This window comes from Atractosteus spatula, chromosome 9 (assembly GCF_055471065.1).
Source record: "Atractosteus spatula isolate fAtrSpa1 chromosome 9, fAtrSpa1.hap1, whole genome shotgun sequence".
In the NCBI taxonomy this organism is placed as follows: Eukaryota; Metazoa; Chordata; class Actinopteri; order Semionotiformes; family Lepisosteidae; genus Atractosteus; species Atractosteus spatula.
The window spans coordinates 47,301,332-47,322,012 of record NC_142714.1 but is presented as its reverse complement, the minus strand read 5'-3'; the positions used below and the strand labels follow the sequence as shown (position 1 = coordinate 47,322,012).

General features: G+C 38.5%; 1 protein-coding gene across 1 annotated transcript; it reads right to left on the bottom strand.

The window, feature by feature from the left end:
- Positions 1-8,435: 8,435 nt before the first annotated feature.
- LOC148828671 (homeobox protein ARX-like) lies at positions 8,436-13,985 on the bottom strand. Its single transcript, XM_088925867.1, has 5 exons — positions 13,811-13,985; positions 12,897-13,395; positions 12,159-12,204; positions 11,094-11,380; positions 8,436-8,884 (listed from the first exon to the last, which is right to left on the bottom strand). Exons 1-5 carry the CDS (start codon positions 13,983-13,985, stop codon positions 8,695-8,697), a joined length of 1,197 nt encoding a protein of 398 aa, XP_088781993.1. The 3' UTR covers positions 8,436-8,694.
- Positions 13,986-20,681: the final 6,696 nt, after the last annotated feature.

Genomic DNA, 20,681 nt, shown 5'->3' with positions numbered 1-20,681 from the left:
GTGCATTATTATTGACTAGAAATTATATATATATGACAGCAATTATTTGACTCCCTTGAAGTAAAATTTCTGAATGTAAAATTGGTTCTATTAGAAAAAATGTGTCCTATTTATCTCAAGCCATTATGCTAAAGTAACATCAATTCATGGCAGATATTTTCAGGGTTTGCATTTTGAGAATATTAATTTTATCAAGCTGAATATTTTGTTATAGTTGCTGAAATTGTCAGGCAAGAGCTTGCTTAGTCTCCTTCATCTCTGCTTTAATGTGAAGTACAATGTAGCAAATGCGTTTCTCATGTAAATGTGACAACAAAATGGCAACAACATTTCCTCCGCAACACAAAATCCCTCGTCCAACAGAGTGCCAAAGATTCCTACAAAAATGCTATAAAGCGTAATCCTACAAAAATGGAAAGTCTAATTTATTATACACAAAAGAAGATGATCTATAAGAAATGCAGGGGTTCAGAACCCCTAAATTGTACAACATCTAAATTTTACTACTGCTGAAGAAACAACTCAGCGCATCTAAATTTTAGCTGGTGCTGGAGAAAAACAGCAAGACAATCTTATCCTAGCTAAGGAGTGGTGGGAAAAAGCTGTATTGTAATTTTTTACATAAGCACAACAGCTTTCTACAGGTTGAGTGTGAATAATTTGGCATAAAAAACATACAACAGCCAGGCAAAAATGAGAAACCTAGATGTCACCATGGTAATTCTGGACAGTCCTAATGGAAAAAAAAAGGAAATACAAACTTTCTACGGGATTTGTGAATTGTAGAAAAAGCGCTCAAAAGAGGAATCTAACAGTTAATGCCGTCTTCACAATTTTTAAGGACATTTCTAGTCAGCAAACTGAATTAAACACAAATTAATTTGATATGAGAATAATAATATCAGTAATTGATCAGAAACAGAAAAGGTACCAGGAGAAAAGATGTCCAATGTGACTGAAATGTGAGGAGGTAAGGAGTTAAGCACTCGACACAACATCCTAGTTGTTTTTGCAGGGGGTGAAGGATGCTTTTGAATGGTTGGTTTTTATTTAGGTCTCACATCACTTCTCTCCCCTCTAGTTCACTGTTAGACCAGTGAGGTGTCTCTGAGCCCTAAAATGTCACGAACAGCTGACAGCTCCGAGAGATTTAGAGAGGGTGGTGGAAGTTCCACTGCCCCATGTTGTAAAAGAAAAAAAGAAACTATTAAGATTGAGTTAATAAAACAACCTCAGCCACCCTCTGCCAGTACTATCCCAAAGTTTATTCAAATAAACTTGAGGCGATAATACATTTTTGTGGAGTATTGCACTCTGAAAGACAAGAATAGAAAAATGAAAAAACACCAAGGCTTTGTGCAAACAGTAGCTTGGGTTTCTGCAACACATGTCCACTTTCTTTCCATTTAGATAGCCCTGTTCAAAGAGCAGTATTATCATGCACCATTTCCTTTTTGATGGTTCTATTTGTCCCCTCCACAGGGGATGTGTGATTCAAAGCCCAAAAGGAATTATCTCTCTGCAAATTACTCTGAACACCACTTACTGAATACTAAACATCGCTCTGTTTACAACTGCGCAATCAGTAGAGATAAAACTGCAATTTATTTATTTGTTTTAGCGAAAAGGTAACGAAAAATATAAAATGAGAGCATGAAGTACCGAGGGCTAATTTCTGTGAAAGATGAAGTGACAAATTATCAGAGCTGCCTCAGAGAGTAAAGTTTATTTTGATAATGCACTGTGTCAAGATAAAGCAAACATCTGCTTCTTCAGCCATGAAGAATTTTAATGGCTCATCTTTTTTTCATGGCTAGTTGAACACTAATTTTCATAATAGGTGTGTTATTGCTGGTAAGTGTTCCAACCAGCAGATAAGGATTGACAAAAATATTCTCCTTTATTAACCTGAGATGAATTGTAGCCTTAAATAATTACTTACAGTTTGCAGATTGTCTGTCCAGTTTTTCAATAACAGGAAAGGTTTTCTTGAGGTAAACATGCCATATTGATAGTTCTTAGACAAAAAAAGTACAGGCTGTGCTTCAGCAGTCTCTAACATGTTCTTTAATAAACGGCTTAATGGTATCAACTTTTGATGTCACAGTATTAAAGTACTTTCAAGTAACTAACTTGTTTAGCAACATTTTGATTTTTCTTTGACTTTATAATGCGAATATTGTTTTAAAAATTGAAAATAATTGACGTGGTACCACAATGAAATAATCTGCACCCCACAGGAAAAAAACACTTCATTATCTGTTACCATTGCGTTTCTATATTCGCCATTACCTGTGTTCAGCTCTGTCAAAATTATACACCATTGAAAAATATAATACCTACAGTTTATGGAAACACTAAATCCATAAACATTCTGTCTTTAGATTACCTTGTCCTGAATAAAAGCACTTTCCTTGTACTTGTGTTCTGCGGAAAGGAAGTGTCTTTTGAAGGTCTGTATACCCTGAATTGATAGTCACTTCAGTAAAATAACAGTTAGGCCATTTTCAGCCCACTCACAGAGAAACTGCCAGCCATTTAAAACCCAAATTAATGGCTTTGTTAGAGCATGTGTGTATATGTACGAGTAGATGTATAGGTAATTTTATGCCTGTCTCCTGCTCTCTCTTTGTCAACAGGATTTATATGTCAAGCTATATTCTAATTGTGAATTGAGTTGACTATGGAAGTACCTGTATGATGGCCCATTTTTTTCAAACCTTCGGTTTGCAACAATGGCTGTCATAAAGCGAAGGTTATTTGTTTCTTATTGCAGCTCTTTTATATATAACTGTGCTTGGTGCCTTTTATATTCTTTTCAATTTGGCTGCAGTTGCAATACACTTTCAAGACAGGGAGCGTATTGACGCTGAATTTAGATGACTCCATTACAGGATTGTTGTGATAAAAAATGAGCTGCTCTTGTTTCTTAAATGCTTCATACAGAAAAGAGGGGGGAGTCTTCTTTTTCAGGAGGCTTTAGACAGTCAAAGTTCATTGTCACGAAATGTTGCCAAAATATTTAGGAACACACATTTTACAGCTTTAAGTTCAAATTAATTATTTAATACATGTTTTAGCCAATGGCAGGGCATGAAGCTCTCAAAAGAGACTTATCTGTGAGTGTATAGCATGCAGCACAGAATGATGACACCTTGATTGAAGTGGATGCTTTGTTGTCGACATTGTGTGGTCACCAGGGTGCAATTTGTAATTGCTTTTTAATTGTGTAGTGTGTTCTGCTGATGACAGTTCATTACAAGTTTCTGTACTACTGAAGACCATCCTTTTACATCTATTGTAGGCAAATTGTAGTCACTGACTTTCTCTGACAACTGTTCATAACTATAAACTGTCCACATCTACAAATTGTGTATTGGTACCACTTCATTCGTCTCTTCCCAATTTTTGAAACATATAAATGAAGTGGTAGCAATACACAATTTTTCTCAGAGTAGACTACCAAAAAACAAATAACACTAATGCTTTAACGTGACGTGCTCTAGGTATCAGCTTAGCTATATCATTTTGAACATTTGTCCATGAGGCTAAACCATTTTTGGCTTGTGCTGTGTTTTTTATTCTGTAGTGTCTGAACTCCGTGAGACTCATCATGTGAGCAACATCCACAATTTTATGTTTGTCCCCTGATTCTAGACATTGACTACAACAGCAATACGTTGTCCTCATTTGAAATGGCCAGCCTGTGCATGCATTTCCTTAAGCAGAATTGATTAATTCTGCGCAGTAAGAATTAGAGATGGCTCAGAATGCGCTGTGTGCTTTTTCACACCCTGATGACCACCTGTTAAGCACCAAATTGAGAAGATTACAATGAAGCTCTAGTTGTTACAGCTTGAGTCAAAATAATACAAATAAATTACCTCTAATAATATTTCTAAAAGACGTCGCTGCATTTGGTAAAATGGTAATTCTTGCAAGTGTGGATGACAATTATGTTCTGATACAATGCTGGCCTAAGGGAGATGAACTGGGAGGTACGAAGTCAGCTCCTCTGATTTACTGGGGAAATCAAATTAAACATTCTTCGCCTTGATTAGGTGGCTCACAGGGCCATTATGCAGTGCGCATTTCATCTCTGTTCAGGAGTCCTCCAGCTCAGTTGTTGTGCATTTTATCCCCAAATTACAAATCCTTCTAATTCTGCAGCAGGTGCAGAGGCAAAGGATGAAGGAAGTGAGAAAGGAGGAATAAAAACATGCACACAAAGGCTAAGGCTTTCATATCCATCTACACTGGCATTGTGGGGTTACGTCCAATTATTGTAATAATTGTTTAAGAGTTTGTCAGAATAAAACCGAAAAGTTTTAATCACTAATCTCTTGTGAAAGGCCTTGGATCCCAGACTACATACTTGTTAAATTAATTTCCTTCATGAATACTTTTCAGAGGCGGCGCACATTTGTGAGTTAAGGCTCCCACTGGGCTCCTTTCTTTGTCTCTCTTTTGCAACACCTGGCTTATTTTTCGTCTCTCCCCCTTCCTCCCTCCTTTTCGCTTTTAGAGCCTCAGTTCACTTTTTCAAAGGGAGTTTAATGATATTATGCCTCCGACTAATCTAATAGATTAGACTAATTTTTGAAATGTTGGAGGATTTTGAGCCCCAATCCAAGCAGGCTTGCTTTTTAAGCACTTGACTGTTTACCATATAAATTCTGAGAATTTTAGAAAATGCCCCCTTCTGTCTTAAATTCTCCCCTATTTAGTGTATAGCATATTCTATACAAAAAAACACAAGTGCTGTACAGCCTGTTGATGTGACTGCATCCTTAATAAAATAGCATGGTTACTAATTTTACTGCATCACAGTTTGCCACCTCATCTGCTTAAATAAATCTGTTCGTGAAGAGCTTTAGAATGATTGAAGCTCTTTATTTTTTCTTAGTTCACATCTAACCTCTTAAATGAAAAAAAAACACACACACTGTATTAAGTACAGCTAGTACATACTTTTTATTTTCTTCTTAGAGGTAGCCTGAGGGGAATATTATGCAAAAATGTGTTAACTGTCCAAAAATAATTTACCGAGCACTTCTAGAATCACTTGAGGTACAGTATTTGTGAAATACAATGTAATGTCAGCAGGTACACTTTTCTGTTTTCTAGTGGCAGGAGGTGTTGTTGTTCAAGTCATGGGAGGTTAAATGAGACCTCTTGTTGTTTAATGTGTGTTGGGCTTGAAAAACTTTGCTTTATTGAGTTTTACTCTTTGGTTTATGGCTGCATACATCACTGTGAAACAAAGCTCAGTGAAAGACTGCACCGTACAGCCTTGATGAGCAAAGCACATTGAATTGAGGTAAAGATTGAATGTGGTGAAATTACATTTGACAGCTTTTAGAAGAGAGATAGAACATATTTTTTTCCTACCTTTCCCAGACTCCGATTTTGGTACAAGCCTGTATCCTTAATTTTCATGCTGTTTACATAAGTGCACAAAGTTATTGGTTTCTCCAGCTGGGCCAGGGGAATCAAAGCCTTTATCATGGGACTGACAAATCACTTAGAGGGAACGCAATTATTTCCATTGAGCCACCTGCAGGGCCAAGGGTCAAAAATTTGATAGCGGTAAATGAAGCATTCAGGCCCACCCACTTCAAAAGACCAAAACAACACAAATGTAATTTCCATGATCATTGGAAAATATTATGCATGATATTCCCGATCTTTTCCCCTGCCTGTGTCAACAGCAAAGCTGGTGCTGCATGGGATGTCTTAACTGTGTCTTTACACTACTGAGGAAAATCAAACTCTTTTCAGTGTGTTGATTGCATTAAGTCAATTAAATTGGCAGTATTCACTGGGCTGGGAAAATTGCAAACTTTGAAAACTGGCAGTCAGTTTTAGACATGGTGCAGCTTTCAGACGGAAGCCTACTTATGTGGCAGGGGCTAAAAGTTACATTAGTCTAAAGACTTTTTTTTTTGCCTTCATTAAATATTTTGCACATGCGTCTCCAGCTCCAGCCAGAAACAATAAACAGGTGGTAGTGTCAAACATTTACACTAGGAAGGCTTCGAATTATAGGAGGGAAAACTGCGCCAACATGCTTTATACTGTAGCTGATGTGAAGTGTTGGAGAATGAGAGGGGTCCAGTACAAGCAGAAGACAGAATACTGATGGAATGGAAAACCATTACATTCATGTAGGAAGGTGAAGAATAAGATTTTCACTTTCACATTTTGTCACAAGCCACTTAAGACTTGTGAAAGTGAAAAGTGACATGTGAAAGTTTTGAAGCGTATGATCTATGTCACGATTATAGTCCCCCCTCCTAAAGGGTGCTCCAGCCCTTTCACTCAAGACTTTATTCTCTGCACCTGTTTCCCATTCCCAGCCCACCTTAAAAGCCAGGCGCTGACGCTCATCCGGGCTCTGCATCTGATTTCCATATCATGCGAGTCCGGGACCTGGAAGCGCCTGGTCCCGTTAAGGTTTTAACCTCTGTTCCCGTTCCTGTTCCCCGTCCGCCGGTTCCGACCCGGCCTTCGTGGTTTTTAACTTGTTCTGATGGATCTCCTGGTTTTGGACTTACCCTTGCGTTTTGGATTATCCCTAAGGACTACTCTCTCGGATTGTTCGCCTCGGCCACACCTTCCCCGTGCACCAGCGCACCTTGGACACGCCCCCCTGTCTTCAGCCCCGTATTCCTGCATGACGTTTCCCTAGTGTTCCCCCTCTTCTTCAGATTGTGTCGTCCGCATAGGGTCCGGAAAGAACTGTTCGTTACAATCTATGCATTAGAACCCTTGTTTGAGGGCACTTATCAGACAGTATGTGTGCAGGAGGATGAACTGCGCAGTTTACCAGCAGGTACAGCATTTCAGCTGACACATGTGAGGCAATTTAAGGAGATGGCTTGTGTTATGGACTCCCACTGTGGATCAGGTTTTGTTGGTTGTAAAAATGAAATCTCTGAAATTTGTGGCTGATTGGTCACACGTGATCAGAGGCTGCTGGCAATTCAACTTCCTTATTTCATGTGAAAAGCTGGATTGATCTCGGGGATGGATTCCATGCAGTCTAAGGTTCAGCACCACATAATTTTAAAATGTGGGACAAGTTCCCTGCAAAGACAGTTAGCTCTCTGCACCGCTCTATAGAAAAAAGTAGGCACAGCAATCTTGTGTTAATTCCCAATGTGCTTGGGACGCTTAGGACATTGGAAATTAACACCTAAGATGTCCAGTCTCATGTGATGTTCCCAATATCCATTGAGACACACATTTAATTGTTTTTAAGGGCAGCTTCTGGAGATCTATACTGTGTGTCGTTTATTAAATGGCACTGTATATATATTTACGAAAAACTCATAAAAGGGTATAGTGTCTAGTACTTAAAAATACAGTACAATTACAACGATAAAAACTTTCTAATAAAACAGGGTATACACAGTAGTTGATGTGTATTGGTGTCAAATTCAATTAATATATAAAAAAGCCAAAATAACGAAATGCTTAGCTAATTTGTTTAGTCCTAAATCTTAAATAAAAGCAGTTACAGACTAAATAGGATTGCAATGTATTGTAGAATCAGTTTCAAGATAAACACCTGAGTGTCAACTTTTGAGATAAAATAAAACAATGAAATCATAAATAGCTTTAAATCATAAATAAGACATGTTTTATTTGCTTTTTTCCAAAATCAAGCCTTCATTTATTGCATGAAAAATTTATAACTTGCCTGGAATACAATAAACAACTATTAATTTATGACAGAGAGCCCTATGGGCTGGTTTTTAATATAGATTTTTTACACCCCATACAGAATCCTAACAAAACATGTTGAAACTGTTTAAAGGTGCAGTTTTTCTCCACTACATTATGATCAGACAAAGACAAATATTAAAAAATGGTACAGATAGGCACCTGTTTTTACTTTGGTTTACAAAAATGTGAGGAGGTTACCAACTTTGTGGAATGTTTACCTTTCATACTATTCTTTAGAGAAACTGCAGAACACGTTCATTGCTTACAAAAATAAAGAACACAATCTGCATTATACAAATATTGTCTAATTTAAATGCAACTGTTTTCTGAAAGACAATTTATAAGTATCCCAAATGGTTTTTACTTTCAATTTTATGTGACGGGGAGAGATTTTACATTGTTTTAGGAAATCTGAAACTTCACTATTCCGCTGAAAATGCCCAAATTGTTTCGATTTGGATTTAGTAATAGTAGATTCAACCTGGCACTCTCTCTACTACAGAATTATTTATAAACTTATTTATAAACAATTATATATATATTTATAATCAACCTCAAGCCTTGCCCCAAGGAAATCTTCTCTAAGCACAGAGAGAGTGCGTCAGGCTGATTCTACTATTTTCAGCACCTCTATAATCTATGGGGGTGTATTCTTTTCTCCTTCTTTTTGTGATTTAGTAATTAAACCTGAGCAGCTATAATTTAGGAGGATGCACTGTCAAATTAGTCCAGAAAGAAAACCTTTACAGACTGTATCGGCAGTACAGTGCCTTGGGAAGCTCTAGTGCCCAGTCCACAGCTAATAATATTAACCGAAATTGTTTTCTGCTTCCAGATTAAGATTTTAATTAGGCATCTTGCTTTCTTTCAACTTGCACCTTTTTTTTTCCCCCTGAAGTTAGTATTTCACAGTGTCAGTAGGTACTCCTTTTATTTATTTATTTTTCCTCTTGGATGACAGGATTAGGTATCAAGCTGGGGTATCTGGGCAGAATGCTCCTTTGCTTTGAGCCTCAGTGTTGCAATGCTGCTGGTCTTCCTCTCCCTTGTGACGGGGTCATTCAAAGCAATGGCAGAGAGATCGAATGGCTGTGCTGGAGACTTTGCTATTAAACCCATCGTATTAACCAGAGGACTCATGGTAGTGAAGAACCTAAGAAAATAGGAAAAGACACGATTTCAGTACTTACTGGACATGAGCATGTTACAAATAAACTGCTTTTCTTCATTAGTCTTCATTAGGATTGGACTGTCAATTTGTGCCTACTTTTTAGGTAAGTGAAACAAACGAGTATCAACAGTGAATACAAAACTGAGTATCTGAGAGGTTATATTTCAACAGCAAGTACATTCTAGCAATTTAAACAATCATGCATAATGTTAGAAAAATAAAGGAAATGGTGACACATTTTTGCAAGAATTATATCCAGTATTTCAATGTATTTCGTTCCCCAAAACGGGCTCATTCTTAAGTCTTAAGATTCTGATTGTGATTCTTACAAATAGGCAATAAAGGTTATTAATATTTAACTGCAATTGTTATAGCTTGAAACTGCATACTATATTAAATTCCAGTTACATTGCTTGTTAAATGTTCATCAAATGGTAGGTAGATATTAAATAACCAGTTCTTCTAAATTTTTTTCTGATCTTGCATTCTCTCTTTGCATTATTTATTTTTATCTCCATGACAATGTTTTCTATGTTCTTAGGGTCACATTTTCATAAGAATTAAAAATGTGAGGAAGACTTGTCAATCACACTAAAGCTTGTTGAGTCAGCTATCACCTTTAATTCTAATACACAGTTATGCAGCAAACGTGCCCAAACTTAAAAATGACCAATATTGTTTTGACTGTTGAGGACATTCTGTATTTTTATTCATGGATCACGAAGTCTGTATCGGATAGATTTAAAGTAATTTAAAGAATAAAACTTATTTACTTAGATGCAGGAAAACTCTTTGAACTAGGCCTATCCTACATCTTCCTATGACAAATTCTAAACAGAATTTAAAATGTACCTTAAATAAGTCTGAATGTATTTTAGTGTATATATTAGAAACATCCATCCATTTTGTAACCATTTCATCCAATTGAGGGTTGCAGGGGAGCCAGAGGCTATCCTGGCAAGCAACAGGTGCAAGGCAGAGTACACCCTGGACAGGACAGCAGTACGTTCCAGGGCACTGACAGACACAAATGAGGACACCTTCACACCACGGCCAATCTTCCCCGAATAAATTAACCTACCAGCACCCAGGAGAAACCCACACAGACCCAGGGAGAACATACAAACTCCACACAGACAGCACCCCAGGTCCAGAATTGAACCCAGGGCCCCAGCTCAATGAGTTAGCAATGCGAACTACTGTACCACTGTGCCGCCCCACATTAAAACCATGCTGCTGTTAATTATATATTTACAATGCAGTTTTTACTTTACCTATGGAGAATTTTACTTAAATCTGAACTCAGCATAGACAAAAGTGCTAAGAGAATGGAAGAGCAAAGTCAAAAGAGTGGTGCAGTGGCTCTGTGGCTAAGGATCTGTGTCTGTGGCTGGAAGGTTGCCGGTTCGTATCCTGTGACTGTCAGAGTAATCCTACTCCATTGGGCCCCTGAGCAAGGTCCTTAACCCCAACTGCTCCAGGGGTGCCGTATAAATGGCTGACCCTGTGCTCTGACCCCCAGCTTCTCTCCCTGTCTGTGTGTCTCATGGAGAGCAAGATGGGGTATGTGAAAAGACTAATTCCTAATACAAGAAATTGTATATGGCCAATAAAGTGATCTTATCTCTTATCTTAAAAACCTGCAGCCCATTACCGTAGCAGTTCTTCCTTCACGTTTGTGGCACTGGTAAACCAGCCTGGCGCAGGCAGGCGCGAGACACTAGCGAAGGATATGGTTCATGTCGAGATTACACTGAACAAACTACTGTGAGGGAGTGAGAAAAAGAAAATGACAAAACAAACCAACCTGATAGACCTGCTCTTTGACTAGACACAGAGATTATTTCTTAGTCCTCCTTACACCTTATGTAGACTGTACTTTATTTATTTTTTAAGAAGTTTGAGTAGGTAACTGCACCAGCAAAGCAACAGGTAAAGGTTTATTCCATGCTGGAGGGAAAAGAGACAGCGTTTCAGCTGTGGAGCCTTCCTCAGAAGAAGGCGAAACGTTGTGGCTCTTTTTTTGCCTCTCACCCGGAAATAAACCTTCGCCCGTTCCTTTATTTTTTAAAGACGCCTTAGCACCTTTGGGCCTCGCGGGATGCTTTGCCAGTTTAAGTTTCTGTCCGTTTTTTGTCCTTGCTTGGAAAAATAAAAACATCTTTTCAAGAACGAAGGCCATTAACCTTACCTGTTGAAATGCGGGTTGAGGAGGGGATGTCTGAACAGCGAGGCCCAGGTTAAGGTACTGATGCCCAGGTTACCCAGGGAAGTGGGACTGAACACAGGGGCTGTCTGCGGAATTCCAAAGGGTGGGACTCCAGTGGAGCCCCAGCAGGGATCCAGAGCTGAGGTCTGTGTCAAGGGAACATCCAGGTACATCCCCAGGGGACTGGCCATAGTCAACCCAGGGACACTGCCCAGCACGCCAGCTTTCTCCCTTTTGCGCCACTTAGCCCGACGGTTTTGAAACCACACCTGAGCATGAGTGGGTTACAGAAAAATAAGGTGAGAGCTGGGCAAACATACATGTACAAAGACAGCAACAGCAATAACACACACAAACTGTACAGAAAGTCACGTGAAACAAGTCTCCTGAATGTCCAGTAGTGGGATACCGATATATTTCCCCTCTTACGTGCACTCATAGACTTGTTTTCATTTTTAAAATAATTATATTTATTTGGTGGAAATGCAAATATATAATAAACTCAAAAAAAGACTACATAAGGTTTTGTACCTTGGTAAAGGTACACATGTGTGTGGTTTATGCTTGTTTTTACTGGCTAACCAGTTTGTGGGGTTGACCTTCTCCAAATAAGATAGGGATATACAGTAATAATGGCAATGGCAATAAAGACTTTAACCTATAGGCTTTAGACCAGGTTTTGCGATATTACCGTTCTTATCGTGGTGTCATTTTATTAATGCCATTTTCGCAGCGGCCAATCTCTTCAAACTGTTTATTCTTTCGTATTTTATACAATAACATTTTTTACACAGAAAAAAAAACATACTGTAAGGACCGCATACACAGGGCAGAAAACAAACCCTGCAAAAATTCGCTACATCTGTAGTGTCCATTGTCTGCAGGTGCGCTCACACACATACTGTACAAATGATCATGACGGCAGGTAACAGGAACCTCAGAAGTATCAAATTAATTGGAATAACTTCCAAAGAATAAAACCACAAGCTGCTGCTTTCTAGAAAAATTACCGGAAGGCAATTTTGAGAATGCAAAGAACTCATTTACCTGAACTCGTGCCTCAGTCAGATCAAGACGCATTGCTAGTTCCTCTCTATTAAACGGGAAACAGAAACGAGGAGGCGCGTAAAAGTCAACGTTACACACAGGATTATCAAGAGTTTTGATTACTGTCATTTGTTCATTTTACGTTGAGAGTCCTAATGCAATGAATCATACAACCCAGCTATTGTGTAACATCTACAGAGAATATTGTCTTAAAAAGCACCTGTCGAAAACCTCTTACCGTAGCCGAACAGGCGATTTATTTACACTTCATGTGTATTCAGAGTTTTAACTGAGCATTCAAATTATCCGAATATATATTACATGTACTGTATTGATAACTTTGCTTCAAGATGTCATGTAGGCCTTAAATATTGCTTACTGGTGCATTATCCCCCTTCGATGAAGAATGTAATTAACTTCTTTTTACATCCACTAATATCTGCTTTTTCATTTTCATGTCAGGACTAAACAGAATGACCTTAACATACAGTACATCAAAAAGAGACGCATCATGTATAACATGTATAATATGACTTTTAAAACACTAAATCTCTACAATTATCAGGTCCGCGTTGAAATAAAACCGGCAAACGAACGTCTTACAGGATTTAATAAAGTCGGCATTCAACATCTAGCTTTATCGTCTAAAAATAATTTCAACAGAAGCTGTGCTGTATTAGGTTTTGGAACCACTTGTTTTATTGATTGGTAAAAACAAATGGGAGTTTAAAATATTACCTGGAAAAAACATCGGGGTAGTGCGATTTTCTGAAAGCTCTTTCAAGTTCTTCTAATTGAAAGTTTGTGAATGTGGTTCTGTACCGACGCTGCTTCCTTTTCAGTGATGAACTGCTGTAGCGGCCCGGAGAGATGCACTTCATCACCCGGTGACGCTCTGAAGTATCTTTTTCGGTTTCCTCCCTCAGATTTTCTTGAGTCAAGTTTCCAGGCATTTCTTTTAAATCAACCTCTTTAGGCGAGGTGAGCTCCCCGGTCTGCAGGGATGGCGGCTGGCTATATAACTTTGCATCGTGTGACCTCGGATTCAAGGAATAGCACATCTGATGGGACTTGATGTAATTTGAGTACAGGGTCTCCATCTCTCGGATGATGCTTTCCGAGTGCAGCCCAGAATTTTTTCGACCTTCCCTTCCGTGGTCCTGATGAAGGAACGTCATCTTCACATCTGATGGGCATTCCATAGTTTTAATGGATTCTGGCCCATTGAGATCACCTGCTTGGAGACGCCCACAAGAAAAACAAAGTTACAACACGCACGCAAGGTGTTTTTCTACCCCCGTGAGATACAAAGAATTATTTTAATACACCTGTCTAATCTAAAAGAAAAAACGTATTTTAGTCAGGAAATTGCCCATGTCGTGATTTGCCCGCGGTAAACCTGTCTTCGCAGGTAATACAAAATACTAAAATAAAACGAACTTAGTTTTGTATACATCTGTGAGTAAAATATGTGAAAGTGGTTTAAAGCGATATTTTTTCCGATTAAAAATGAAGACCTTTCCTCTCCGTCAGGGGTCTTGCGGGGGGGGGGGGGGGGGGCAAAGGATTAAAGTTATTGCCTCACTTGTGGCAGATGATCAGATCATAAAGTAAAACGCACGTTAACGCAAAATAAGTTTTTTTTAACTTACCTTCAACCATGTCTCCATGAGTCCCCTTGTTTTTCCCAACAGCGCTGCTCGCTTTGCTCAGGATACTGTCAATGAAGTGAGACGACGACAGGGGGAAATTAAGCGGCCCCTTAGCGGCATCTGTTTTCCCGGGAGAGCTGTCGTATTCAGCCCTCGTACCCTGAGATACTTGCATGGTTCCCACTTTTTAGAAACGTCTCACTTGTCCGTCTCCGGATTGTGCCTTAATGACACTTTTTAATGGACAGTCAATTCTGAGTATGCCGGCCACCCCCCCCTTCAAATAAACACGGGTGTATTGGTTGCTATTGGTCCTGGTTTCGAGGGTTTTCCGAGAGATTAGCATTTGATTACACCAGTAGCCAAGAAATGGGGTGGGGTCACGTTTCCACCACCGACAGCTTGCAGCGCATCTTAATAAAAGTGGGACACTTCCAGTTTTAATTTTTTTTTAAAGAGTGTAGTTATGTTTTCAGAGTCAGCCAAGTTCCATAAATTTTCAGACACAATGTTTATTTTTACCATGCTATTTACAGGTGCTGTAGCCCAAATGTGTGTGAAGAACTGGCGTCCGTGTTCCAAGCTTATGCAAATACTGAAGGATAAATACAAAATATGTAGTCTAACAAAAACAATATAAAGACCTTTTATAGCTCAGTGCTGTAGAATCCATTATCGTCGAAGGCCCAAATCTAGAAACAGGTTACAAAAAGCTTGTTTTATAAGTTATTGTAATAAAATGACATATCCTACCGGTATTTACCCTTCACGATACATTACCAGATAATCTGAAAAAATGTACTATCTGTAAAACGTATTATTTCACTTTTTGAAATTGATCGCAGATAAGCTTCGAGTTTTATAATGAAACGGCGCACTGGGCACACAGCTCTTCTCGCTAAGCTTTCCGATCTTACATACCTGGATTTACACCATTTTATGCCTAAAGGTGTATGCAGACATAACCTAAAAGCCATTTAATAACAAAGTGTCTTTCAAGTGAACTTTTAAATTCATTAAGAAGTCATAAACAGCGTAAGATATGAAGAAAAACGCTGAATAGTTTGAGAACCTGGAATTTAAAAAATACAAAAATATAATCATGATTTAAAAAATACTGCAGAACTGCATTCCACCGTGCATTTGATTTAGAAACCTTATTTTTGCCAAGCATACTAAAGCACATCACTGTAAACAGGCTAAGACTGGTTAAATAGTTCATCTGAAAATTGATACAGGTGGTATCACAACACAAGGCACAGCCGAAAATTAAATGCACAATATTAATTAAATATGACAAGGTATATATGTAAACCTATCGGTACTGGACTAATTCAGATAATTATGAAGACGTTTAAATAGTAATTTATTATTAAATGGTATTTTTAATTATATTTCTATATTACGATTCCCTCGGTTGCGTTCTTCACAATAGCCTCTGCAAATAACTTCGAAATTCCTCAGGATTTTTGTTTTTCACTTGGAGTTTCTGTTCATTTCAACTATCTAGTCTGTGAGCGACATTAATAGGAGAAACATTTACCGATGTCGCGGAAAGGTTATATCTGTCCCGCGTTAAAATAAAATACTGCGTACAGTACACCTATAATGACGCTTGCCCTCTGCTGGACATTTTTGTAAATGCAGGGAAGTGTCCAGGAAGGGCCCGTGGCAGTGATGTATTGCAGAGTATGGAACAGCCTTAGACTTGTTTCTGGAATAGCAGCGTCTGCCTAATACTTCCTCAAGCTGGTTGTTGACACCGCCATGGGGAACACTAACTCTCAGCTGTAAAGCTGTTTGGTCATTTGATTTGTGCCCTGTTATGGTTTCCTTGTCCCAATGCAACGTTTCCTCTAGCAAGCCTGCACAGAATAATATTAATTGGTAGCTTAACCGTGTTACTTGAAATAGCGTTAATATTTGTCCTCCTCTGCTGGACAATTGAGCTCACTACAGCTGATTTGTTTTTAATTGGAGAATTGTACGCATACTACCCAATTAATAAAAATCAGAAATGATCATGGCAAACTAATACATTGCCCCTTTAGAGTAATGTAGATAAATGCAGAGGTACATTAAAACAGTCAAAACAGGAAAATACTTTTTTATTCAACTTTAGAATCAGAAACTTTTTAGGGCCGGGCAAACTTGGCTTGCTAGGATAGTGTTGTGCCGTGCATGCGGTGCTGTAGTTTAACCGCTGGGACTCTTTTTTAAAGGCATTTCATTTTCTATTTCTCCTTTATTTTGGAGAATACTCCCTCAGGTCCTTCACCTTTCCAGCTTGCGGATACTTCTATTAAATCAAAATGTTTGTGAAGAGTCACAGAGGCCCTGAAAAATCCCTGGCCTGCGCCTGAGGAGTAATTGATGAAGCTCTGAGACAGAGACACCATTTCAAAATGCTTTTCAGCAAATATTTATGAGCATAGGCAGGTGTCTCCTGCAACTCACAGACCTAAAGTGCTCTCCAAATCTATTCACACCCTGAAACAGAACCAAAAGTATTAGGATATATCTATCATAATAGAAATATATACAGATTGGATCATTCATATTATACAAGAAATCTTAATATCATTGCACAAAGTAATGTCATATCTGTAATAAATAAAGTTCAGAAAACACAGGGGACACATTTAGTTAAGCCACTGTAGTTAGTATTGTAAATGTTCCTCTGGCAGGGCTTACACTGACTAGAAGTGTGCAGTGAAGTTCTTACCCTTCAGAGGAGAAGTATCTGGACATTCTTCCATGTGGATTTGCTCACTACACTACAAAGTCCTTCAGAGCCTTTGGTTTGCTTCAGTGAATCACTATCTTGAGTTAGAATCATAATCATTATTTTCAATCAGATTGAGGTATGGATTACACTTACACTTATATAGTGCTTTTATGGACATTCCACTAAAAGAGCTTTACAGGTAATGGGGACTCCCCTCCACCACTCTTTTCGAGAAATTTTTGATGACCACATAGAGTCAGAAACTAATTTTTATGTCTCATCCAAAGGATGTTGCCTTTTTTACAGTATGTTGCCCCCATTATTATACTGGGACATTAGGACCCACACAAACCACAGGGTGAGTACCCTATACTCCCAATAGGTCCCAATAACACCTCTTCCAACAGCAACCTTAGCTTTCCCAGGAGACTCCTATCTAGGTACTGGCCAGTCTTACACCTGCTGAGCTTTAGTGGGCTGCCAGCTGTGAGTTGCGGGATGATATAGTTGCCAGCAAAAGAAAGAACCAGGTACCTGGCTAAAATGTCCTGGAATGTGTTTTTAGGACAGATTTTCCCCTATCTTTGCAATAACTCCAAGACAGGTAGATGAAAAACAAACCCAAAAGATTAGGAAAGGTCTGTTATATTTTGCAGCTGTAATGAGTGTTGTCTCAATGTGAATGTCACCATTTTTTTAATGCTGAATGTAATGCTGATGAGCATTACATATAAAATATGGATCTGGAAACTTTAAATCATTCAGAAGATGCATGAATTGCTATCCCTAAACCAACATTTTCACATTAACAAGTCTTGTTTCATGTCACACTATGAATGCTTGTGACAAGGAAGTATTGGCAGTAATGTGTCTTGACCTAATGAGCTGGCCCAGCTACGGTATAGAGAATCAGTGTCATTCTCCTGGTTGAGCTACACCAAGTCCTGAAGTTTGGGACAGTTTCACTTCGTCTCTAAAGTTCAAGTGACAACAGGTCCAGGGACATTGGAGGTCTGAATAAGATGTGGATGTTTGATAAAGATGTGTACAGTGAGACTAGGACGTGCAACCTCAGAAGAAATTTGCCACCAATCTGATGAGAAAACAAATGTGATGCTCGGTAGTTTTTTTGAAGCAGTATTCTGCAGTGACTCAGCCCTGAGAGGTGTGGACATCTGTTGTGTGACATCAAGTGAACCTACTCCATATTGATCAGGAGGGAACTTCTACAGGAGGCTAATGTTCACCCACGCTTCACCACAAGCAAGTATGACTGACTCAAGGTTTTAACGTCACATGTGATCTCTGGGTCATTCAGAGTGCCCTTTACACGGGTTTCATGCATGGAGTCATTTAAATCAGCCTTACAATAGCTGTTTTTGTCTACATCAGTCTAACTGTACTAGTGCAGCACAGCATTTGGTTGGTTTGTGATAGATTTGTGGCATAAATGCAGTTTCTTTTGTGGCCATTTGCAGTTGCATTGCTGTATTGGCTGCCCATATTGAGGTAAATGAATTACACTGTCTATGGGTCTAGTTAGAATCAGAGCTGGATGATGACCTTCTACTGTCTGACTCTATCCTTCCTCTTTGGAACATGTCAATGGTGCTAGAGCTTTCATTTCAGAATATTTTTGGAATATTGTTCATTGTTTGCTTTATTGATCCATGAAATCCTTCTCTGAAAATGCAATGTCTTGGCCAATCACTGAATGGCTAAAAAAAATATAATATTCTTAGGGCATGTGTATTTTTCTCAGAAAGTTACTATCCTTTTCTATTGATGTAATTAAAAACACTTAAAGTTAGATATCCCCTACTTTCTATCAGCTGCATAGATCAATATATGTCCTAAACAATTTATATGCACCACTGTATGATACAACACCTTATACAGAAGTGTTTAATAATTTGGAGTTTTGCATTCTCATATTGAATTTATTCTTACCCTTTCTCATGTGAGATCGTAAGATAAGCATTTTATTGATGGATCAATGCAAATATTAAATCTGTATGGATTATTGGTTATAGTGATATTTGTTTAACAGCATTGGGAATGGGATGTAAAAAACATTCCCTGCATCTTTCAGTATTATAGCTAATAGAGTTTCTAGTGCTTCACTTTATCAAAGTGATAGAACTTGATAATGAAAGACATTGAGATTGGAAAGTGAGAGTCTGCTCTGAGTTGTGGACTCAACTATAAGTAATAACTAGCTAAGCTTGCCATGTGTCCAAAGGTTATCAGCATCCATTATACTTTTTCCTGACTAGTGGCATTAATATCTTGTCAGATTAAGCAATTAGACTGTCTCCACTTGCCAGTGAAAATTGTTTTCCTCTAATTGATGGCATTGGTTTTGTGGCTGCACTAGGTCAAACCTCCAATGCATTTTTAGCAGAGACTGCTTGATGAATGTATCTGAGGTACAGTGCACTCTATAAAATGCCAAAGGATGAAGGAGAAGAAACAGAAAATTGCTAACAAAAACAAATTCTGTATTCATGCACATGTTTAGTAAGTTAAATATTGATTACAGATTTATGCAGTGTACTGGTGTTGAAATGTCATATAGTTTGTTTTGTGCTCAGCACATGCCTCAGTGTTAACATCATAGGCTGAAGGGTTGGCGAGTTCACAGTCATCCATCATTTAAATTTAACCTGAATGTGCTGTAGTTCCTTTGCACAATGGTTAGTCCTTTTGAATGCATAGTTTTTAAGATGAAAGGGTCTCAGCTCCTGGGGGAAACTATGGTTTGCCATCTACCTAAACCTACTATAAGAGCACTCTCACACCTGAAGAAGGCTCCACGGCCGAAACGTTGTGTTTTCTTTCTTCTCTTTTCAGCACGGAATAAACCTATTACTTGTTCCTTCAAAGGAAGTTGTTTGATATTTTTAGCATTTGAGGAGAAAGATGGGAATGACTGTTCATATACAGGCTTATGAACAGCATCAGTTATCCTTCGTGGTTGCCTTGATATCTTTCTGTTCCTGAGGGATCACTGTAGTCATGCAGTCTTTTCCCTCTCCTTCAGTAAAATTCTTAGACCAGTTCATATCTGTTTTGCCTTCTTTAATGAACACATTCATGTAATTCATTTACAACCAAATACTGTATATATTAATAACCAGTTGCTGACCTCACCTCCTGCAGTCATGACAACTACACCCACTCCTGCGTCTCATGGGTTTGATTTTATCTCATTTTACTGCTGTAGACTGAAGTGATAGCTAACATTTTGCAGCCTATTGCTACATCTCTACTCAAACTCTGATTTTTTTCCATTTGTTACTAGTCACATTAACATATTCCTGAATTCCGGTCATGTTCCTGTGTGCTTCAGGACTCCTGCTATCACACCTGTATTATGAAATCCTGCCCTGAACCTTCCAGTACTTAACAACTAATGTTCTCTTTCTAGTTTGCCCTTTCTCCAAAAAGCTCTGGAATGGGCAGTGCCCTGCTCAATACAGTCTTGCATCTAATGAGCTCTTTGAAGTGTTCCGGTCAGGGCTCAGACAGGGGCACCATACTGAGATTGTCCTTGTTATAGCAGTTCATGATTTGCTGATGGTTTCTGACTCTGGATCAAATCTTTTTTTGCCTGAAGTACAAGATTTGATCCTGTCAATCATGACAGCTATATGGGGAATTAATGAAAAATTATCTAGAGACCTGTGCAAGTTCTCCTAGTTATCCAATTAAGAATCAGGATTAATAGAACTCTTTCATTTCACGTTTAGGGAAAGACAGAATAATTGAATCCACTGTTTAATTTGCTTAATTGGTGAAGGCAGTGTACACATTAATTTGTACATTTGCGGCAATTTTTATTAAGCATCAAGAGTGAGCATTTGATGTAAGATGGATTCTATGGATTCTTTCAATTTGGCTCCATCCTTCTTGAGAGTGGTTTTGGTCATAATAAAAGGACACACAGTATACAGTATATACCCTAGTTTTGTGGAATGTACATAGGTTTGAGTTTTAGATGAGAATTGTTTCATTCAGCTCAAAGAAGGCATTTCCCTGACCAGACGTTTATAACGTATTGGCACAGGAACCTTACTGGCTCTCTGTAGGGTGAGGGCATGGAGACATGGGGTTGAAATCATCTTAAGAGTCAAAGCTTTT